Genomic DNA, 8052 nt, shown 5'->3' on the forward strand with positions numbered 1-8052 from the left:
GGCTCCGACGATCACGGTGAGTGAAGGCAGAGGGGCGATTGTCCCCATAGGTATTTATAAATAAGCAACTCAAGCGACAACAGCTTGTCGGACCAGGAAGGGACCAGTCAAGACCATTCCTACGGACCCTACCTCTGAGTCCGTAATCAGAAGCCTAACACGCGCAGTTTATCGTCGTCTTCTTGGTCAGGTCCTGGCCTCGTAGCTCCTAGCCAGTTGCCTCGGACCGGAAGCTCTGACTGTCGACTGACCCCAAGGCTCATCACCTGGAGCCCAAAGAATACTGTTTCCCTGTCCCCGGCTTCAGTGTCTACAAGGTCCTCTAGCTCCACGAAAGCCGCTCTAGTCCTGCTTCCCAATGGCCCTTATCCTGAGCCCCCCGCCCCACAGTGTGCTCTCCCCATTCTTGTGGAAATAATAAATGACACCTGTACTGTGGAAAACTAGGCCCACACCCTCATGTCCTTGCCGCAGTTCACCTTTCCGGTGCCCGCGCCCCGCAAGTCCCAAATAGTCCAACACCCGCCACTTCCTTTCCCTGAGCCGTTCTTCCGTTCGGTCTCCTTTCTAATTGGCTGGCTGAGAGTTCGTTAGAGACTCGGCCACTCAGAGACGCCACCACGGCCGCTCTAGCCGCCATCCCGTGGCTCAGCCTCGGCTTTATCGGCTGCGAGTTCTCAATGGTGCCGGGGTAGACATGTGGCGCCTTCCGGGACTCCTGAGCCGCGGTAAGGAGTGTTGGAAGCGCGCGCGACTAGAGACAGCACAGACTGGGAACTAGAGGAGGAGATGGGCCTGACACCCCGCCAAACCAAAAGTGGGCGGAATCAGGCTTTTCAGAGGCGGGGCCTTAAGGGGGCGGTGCTACAGCTAAAAAGATTGAGGCTGTTGGAATTTGGAATGTGGGTGAGACTAAAGAGGAGGGGTAGATTTAAACTCTAAAATATGGGGGTGGAGCTAATGGAAAAAGGATGCAGTTTATTTCCAAAGAGAGGTGTGGGGCTACTTCTGCAGGTTGAGAAAATAATGTGAGAAACTGCACTATATGAAGAAGAATGTGGCATCAGGTTTGAAGGAAGACTCATTAAACAACCTGCGATATGCAGATGATACTACCTTGCTTGCTGGAAGCAAAGAGGATTTAAAGTACTTACTGATGAAGATCAAAGACTACAGCCTTTAGTATGGATTACAACTCAATGTAAAGAAAACAAAAATCCTCACAACTGGACCAATAAATAACAAACATCCTGATAAATGGAGAGAGGATTGAAATTGTCAAAGACTTCATTTTGCTTGGATCCACAATCAACACTCATGGAAGCAGCAGTAATGAAATTAAATGACGTATTACATTAGGCATATCTGCTGCAGAAGACCTCTTTAAAGTGTTGAAGAGCAAAGATGTCAGTTTGAGAACAAAGATGCACCTGAACCAAGCCAGGGTATTCTCAGTAGCACGTGAAAGTTGGATAATAAATAATGAAGACTGGAGAAGAATCGATAGATTTGAGCTATGGTAATGGAGAATAAGATTCTAAAAGTACCTTGGACTGCCAGAAGAACAAACAAATTTGTTTTGGAAGAAGTGCAGCTAAAATGCTCCTTAGAAGCTAGGATGGTGAGACTTTATCTCTCATTTGTTGTTGTTATGTGCCATGGAGTCAGTTCCTACTCATAGCGACCCTGTACAGGGTTTCTGTAAATCTGTATGGGAGCAGAAAGCCTCATCTTTCTTCCGCGGAGCGGCTGGTAGTTTCAAACTGCTGACCTTGAGGTTCACAGCCCAATTCGCAACCACTGCGCTACCAGAGCTCCTTTTATCTCTCGTACTTCATACAAAGGAGCTCTGGTAGCGTAGTGGTTACGAATCGGGCTGCAAACCTTAAGGTCAGCGGTTCGAAACTACCAGCCGCTCCGCGGGAGAAAGATGAGGCTTTTTACTCCCGTAAAGATTTACACCCTCGGAAACCCTGTACAGGGTCGCTATGGGTCGGAACCGACTTGAAGGCACTTAACAACAACAACAACAACAACTTCATACATATTATCAATATAGACTAGTCTCTGGAGAAGGACATTATGCTCAGTAAAGTGAAGGGTCAGCAAAAAGAGGAAAACCCCCAATAAGATGGATTGACACCATGGCAACAGCAATGGATTTAGGCATATCAACAATTGTGAGGATGGCCCAGGATTGAGCAGTGTTTGGTTCTGTTTTGCATAGGGTCACTATGGGTCAGAAACAACTTTACTGCACCTAACAACAACAACAGCATTTAACATTGTATCATCTAATATAATAACACAAACAGTAAAAGACAAAATTAAAAAGTTCAGCCAGAATGTTCCTTAGAAGCCAGGTTGGTGAGACATCTCTCATGCTTCAGATATGTTCTCAGGAGGGACCAGTCCCTGGAGGGCATCATACTTGGTAAAGTCGAAGGTCAATGAAAAAGAGAAAGCCCCCCAATGAGAAGGATTGACACAGTGGCAGGAGCAGTGAGCTCACATGTAACAACAATTGTGAGGATGGAGGATGGCGCAGGACTAGGGTTGCCTTACTGATGGCACCTATCGACAACTTCTAGGGAGGAGTCAAGTAGGAAGAGAGAGAGGCAGGGTTTAGAGACCAAGTGCTCCTAACATTGGGTTGTGTTATAAGTATGAATGGCTGGTTATCTTACAACTGTGATGATCAGAAATAACAAAGCGTCGGAATCACCTAGGGAACTTATTCAAAATATAGATGCTTGCGCTGTGAGTTAATTTGCCAGGCTGCAAAGCCATTTGAACTGCAAGGTCGGCAGTTCAAACTCACCAGATACTCCTTGGAAACCCTATTCAGGGTCGCTATGGGTTGGAATCAACTCGACGGCACTCAACGAAAACAACAACCCTGAGATACCCTGGTGTATTGGCTATGGGATGTTGTTGTTGTTGTTGTTGTTAAGTGTTGTCGAGTCAATTCCGACCCATAGTGACCCTATGCTAGGGGATGTTGTTGTTGTTGTTAAGTGCCATTGAGTCAGTCCCAACCCATAGCCACCCTGGATAGGGTTTCCGAGGAGCAGCTGGTGAGCTTGAACTGCCGATCTTGCAGTTCAAATGGCTTTGCAGTCTGGCGCATTAACCCACAGCACCACACCAGGACTCCATGCTAGGGGATAGCACCCTAGAATTTGTACTTGACAGAGAATCTCCAAGTGATTCCCATACATATCCTTGTTTTAAAACCACTGCAGAGGCAAAGCCAGTGATTCCTGGGTTCCTGACGTAGGACTATATCAAGCTGGGTTGGGCTGAAGGAAGGAAGGTTAGACGTCTTGTCTCAGTCCTGACCCTGTTAAAGTGGCTGATCCTTTTTTTTTTTTTTTTTGGCACAGCTTTTCACCGTCTGCCAGGACCTGGCCTCTGGAAGTTGAACCCTAGGTCCACAAGGCCAGATGGGCCTCAGGCTACCTCCTCCAATCTACTGGCCCCTGTTCCCAGCCTTGATAGGTGAGACACTGCAGTTCCATCTCCCCTGACCTGCCACTTTCCTTGCCCCAGGCGTAGTTTGACAACCTCTATTGCATCTCTCTAGCTCCGGCTTCCATGACCCAGGCCCAGGCACAAGCAAGGGCCCAAGGACCCATGGATGGAAGAACACCTTCCAGTGGATATCTGCCCGTGACTCCCCAAACACCCTGTGGGATGCCTTATCATGGGTAAAATTTCTTCAGTCCTATCTTTGACCTTCAGTGTAGACAAGAATGATCTCGTTTGGAAATGTAGCCTAGAATCTAGAGCTAAGAGGTTCACATGACACACCCTGGAGAGGGGCGTGCTTTCACGTTTTGTTGAAGAACATATGAGCCTAAGGGTGTTTCCACCTGAGTCTTTTTGGGAACAGGGCCCGGATCCCAGGCCCTCAGCTGTATCCCCTCAGCTCTGTCACTACCACACATGTGAAAGGACCTGTGAACATGCTGTTCCCAATGCTGTAGACACTTGTCACTATTCTTTATAAGACGGGGGCCTTCTCTTCCTTCTGACTTCAGCCCATATATTGCCCCTGTGGAGAGGCTCCATATTTTGTAAGACTTTCCTCTGATGCTTTGGTGAAACCCTGATTTGTCTCTTTGGCATTAAGCATAATATATAATTATTATTTTTTGTGCACTTGACTTTTGTCTTTCTACCCATAAACTCCATGAGGTCAGAAACTATATCTTTTCTTGTTTGCCACTGTACCCAAGTACTTGGCACAGACAGGAAGAGGCAGTTACTAGGATAAGAGCTGGCTCAGGCCTTTTACAGACCTGTCATCGAAGCAGGCCTACACTGGTGAATGTGTGTGTGGCAGGTTGGCTTAGTGAGGGATAGGGGAGGGAGGGACTGTACTGGACTAGAGAAAAAGACAGTCTTCTGGGGAAGTCTGACCTCTTGCTGTGTTTGTGGCTAATTCCCAGTTAACCATGCTGTCTTTTTGCCTGCTGAGACTTTGTTTCTTCAGTCACTTTCTTATGAATTCATTGCCTGTAGTATATTTATTACGCCTCTACTTATCTTAAAAAGATCCCTGGTGGCACGACAGTTAAGTACTTAGCTGCTAACTGAAAGGTTGGTGGTTTGAACCCCCAGGAGCTCTGCGGTAGAAAAGGCCTGGTGACCAGCTCCTGTAAAGATTATAATCTAGGAAACCCTGTGAGGAAGTTCTGCTCTGTCACATGAGGTCACTATGAGTCAAAAATGGACTCAATGATCCATGGCCTCTAACAACAACAAATATCTTCACACTCTGCTAGGTGCTGGGAGATACAGCAAAAACAGACATGGATTCTGCCCTCGTATTGCTTAGAGACTTAACAGGAGAGACAGGCCCTAACTGAGTGATTATATAGACGGTGACTTAAGTACTCCAGAGGATAAGTTCAAGCGCTGTGAGAGTATGTAGTGGGGGAGTTGCCCCAGCCAGGAGTCAGAAAAAGCTGTCTGAGAAACTGATGTTTGAGCTGAGAGCCAAAGACTGAGTCTGGGGGCTGTGCCCCATGTGCTGTCTTTCCCAGGGCACTCTGGCTGTGCTGGCCCTACAACTGGTGAGGCAGATCCACTTCCAAGCGTCCCTGCCAGGAGTGTCTCGGCGAGCGGAGCGCTGCTCTTGGCACAGTCCACTGGATCATTTCCTCTCATCTCCCCTGTGGCACCCGTGCTCCTGTGAGTTCTCAGTCCTGGGGGCAGGAGGGCTGGGTGGGGAGCTTCTCTGAGTCAGGAAGCTTCTCTGGACACACCTCAGGAAAAGAGCCATCAGCAGCTCCTTGCCATTTCTATCACAAGTTAGAGGAAGGGGAGTGTGGGGAAGTTCTGTCTACCCAGCATGTGGGCCACACCTGCCCCTCAGTCTCTTTCCATGTCCTCCCACCACCACCCAAGGAGGAAGACCCACAGGGGTCCATGCTATTCTAGATCCTAGGTGGGACTTTCTGCCAACCCCTTAGTCACTTAGGTCATTCTTTGCTCATTCATTCATTAATAAATGAATATGTATTGAGTCCCTACTATGTGCCATGATACAGAGATGATACAGCCTAGTGGCTAAGACTGTGAAGTCAGACTGCCAGGATTCAAGTCTCAAAGCTGCTACCTACCAGTCTTGTGCTCCTGGTGAAAGCATGTAACTTGCCTGTGCCTCAGTGTCTTCATCTATAAAATAGGCTAATAATACAATTCACCTCATCAGTTCTTGAGAGGACTAAATGAGTTTGTAATAGTGCTTGGCACGTGGTAAGTTCTCAGTAAGTATTAGTTCTTCTCATTATGACAATAATGATGATCATTATCAGTATTATCATCCAACAAAGTGCTAGGGGCTGGGGCTACAGTAATAAGTAAGGTAAATGTCTTCTTCACTCTCTAGTGAATTCCACTAGAATTCAAGCAAAAGAATGAAGAGTGAGTTTATGCTTAGGGTGGGAGACTATGCTAAAAGTAGGCCCCTCTTAACCCCTGTGAAGGGAACCAGTAAAGAAAGCAGAAGAGGAAGAGGAGTGGCAAGGAGATATTACAGGTTTCTAAAACCTCAGGGAGGACTTAGTCTAGCCGGAGCAATCTGAACTACCCTCTCCTCGACTGACCACTCTTGCTGGTTCCTTCCAGCACTGCGGAGGCACATCCTCCCCATTCCTGAGAGCCCAGCTCCCGGGTACCCAGGCCTCAGCGAACCCAGGCCGAGCCAGGAAGGGCCCTCAGCTCAACCCAGGAGTCTCTCCTCACACAGCTCCTTGAGGGCAGCCAGTGTTCAGGACTCTGCAGAAGAAGGTAAGTCCCCACCTCCTAAAATCAACAGGAAGGGGAAAAGGGAAAATTGGGCAGATGGATATTTGTAGCTACTTGTTCCCAGATAAAAGAATTGTCATTCCTGTGAGGCCCCAGGCTTTCTGGGGCCATTTAGTTATTTTGATTACTGGCAGTGGGACTGATGGAGAGGCTGGGTGGATTGGGGGAGTAAGATCTAAGGAGACATACATAACACCTTTCTCCTTTGTCCCGGCTGTGTGTTGGCCATTCTCCTTGCAGATCCCAGTGAATTTGGCTTCCTGCATGCCAGCAATAGCTTTGAATCTAAGGCAAAGCCAGCCCAGCCTCAGACAACTGGGAGAAAGCAGGTATTGTCTAGATTTGACAACTTGGATGCCCATAACTTTTCCCTGGGCAGGTGGCAATTTCTGAATCTTCTCATAATGAGTCTTAATTTTTGCCCCCAGGAATGCGATCAGTCAAAGACTCTTTCACTTGAGGAGGCAGTGACTTCCATTCAGCAGCTCTTCCAGCTCAGTGTTTCCATCGCTTTCAACTTCCTGGGTAACTGAGTGAACCCTACTTCAAGGCAAATGGATGGAGAGGGTGGGGGGAATGGGGTGGGTCAAATAGAATCCAAGGAGGGAGTGTTTTAACCTGAGAGTTTATTTTTTCTCTCCAGTAACTAGATCAAATCTAGCATGGTGGCTCAGTGATGGCAGACCCATTCTCTTTCATACTCATTTGGTTATTCTTAGACTGACTCATCTCAAGGTCTAGTTTAGCTATTCTAGCTTCTGCCTGCCTATCCATAGTCCAGCCAGCTGGGAGGGGAAGGTGGGAAAAACAAATGACCACTCTTTCCTTTTAAGGACCTAGAAATTACACAAATCATTGTCTAGAATATAAGTATATGACCACACTCGGCTGCAAAGAAGCCTGGGAAATATCATTTTTAGCTAGTTTACCATGTGCTCATCTGAAAATTCTATTATGTAAGAAGTGGCGAATCTTGTAGGGTACTTAGCATTCTCAGCTACAGTAAGGAAGAATGGGTTCTTGAAGTTTAGAGGAGAGACCCTGGTGTGTTAAGCTTTGGGTAGCTAACCTCATGGTCAGTGATTCAACCCACCAGTCATGCCAAAGGAGAAAGATGAGGCTGTCTGCTCTTATAAAGATGTACAATTTGATGACATGGAGAAGAGATAGAACAGCTGAGGACTCCAGACTCATGGAAAGAGACAGCCAGGAGGCAGTCTTACAAAATGTGCCATTTGGTTGGTTGTTTAAATGATTATATATTCCTGAGTGTTTTTGTGTACATTCCAAATGGACGGAATAGAAGTAAATAATGTTGAATCATGATGCATGCAGGGGATTGTAATCATTGCAATGAAATGAAATACGATAGGATGAGTGTAACACCGATGTTCTCCCATGTAAACTATCACTCAGTTCACACACACACACACACACACACACACACACACACACAAAGATTTATGGTCTTGGAAACCCTAAAGAGCAGCTCTACTTTGTCCTCTAGGGTTGCTATGAGTCGGAATCGCTTGACAGCTTTGGTTTGGGTTTGGTTTGAGATTTGGAGCATGCTGTCAAGTGAACAAATAGGATCTCTTACCTACATCTGGAAGGGGCTCCGGTAGCGTAGTGGTTACAAATCGCCTGCTAACCTCAGGGTCAGCAGTTCAAAACTACCAGCTGTTCTGTGGGAGAAAGATGAGGCTTTCTGCTCCCATAAAGTTTTTTTTTTTT

General features: G+C 47.0%; 1 protein-coding gene across 1 annotated transcript in view; it reads left to right on the forward strand.

The window, feature by feature from the left end:
* Nucleotides 1-646: 646 nt before the first annotated feature.
* Nucleotides 647-8052, forward strand: part of KIAA0141 (KIAA0141 ortholog) — a 20553-nt gene continuing 13147 nt past the window's right edge. The window contains exons 1-7 of the mRNA XM_006866200.1: nucleotides 647-728; nucleotides 3387-3501; nucleotides 3587-3710; nucleotides 5052-5199; nucleotides 6139-6300; nucleotides 6559-6647; nucleotides 6747-6843. Coding sequence (XP_006866262.1) covers nucleotides 698-728; nucleotides 3387-3501; nucleotides 3587-3710; nucleotides 5052-5199; nucleotides 6139-6300; nucleotides 6559-6647; nucleotides 6747-6843 — 766 coding nt within the window. The 5' untranslated portion in view covers nucleotides 647-697. The remainder of the gene's footprint in view (nucleotides 729-3386; nucleotides 3502-3586; nucleotides 3711-5051; nucleotides 5200-6138; nucleotides 6301-6558; nucleotides 6648-6746; nucleotides 6844-8052) is intronic.

This window comes from Chrysochloris asiatica, unplaced genomic scaffold (assembly GCF_000296735.1).
Source record: "Chrysochloris asiatica unplaced genomic scaffold, ChrAsi1.0 scaffold00087, whole genome shotgun sequence".
Lineage (NCBI taxonomy): Eukaryota > Metazoa > Chordata > Mammalia > Afrosoricida > Chrysochloridae > Chrysochloris > Chrysochloris asiatica.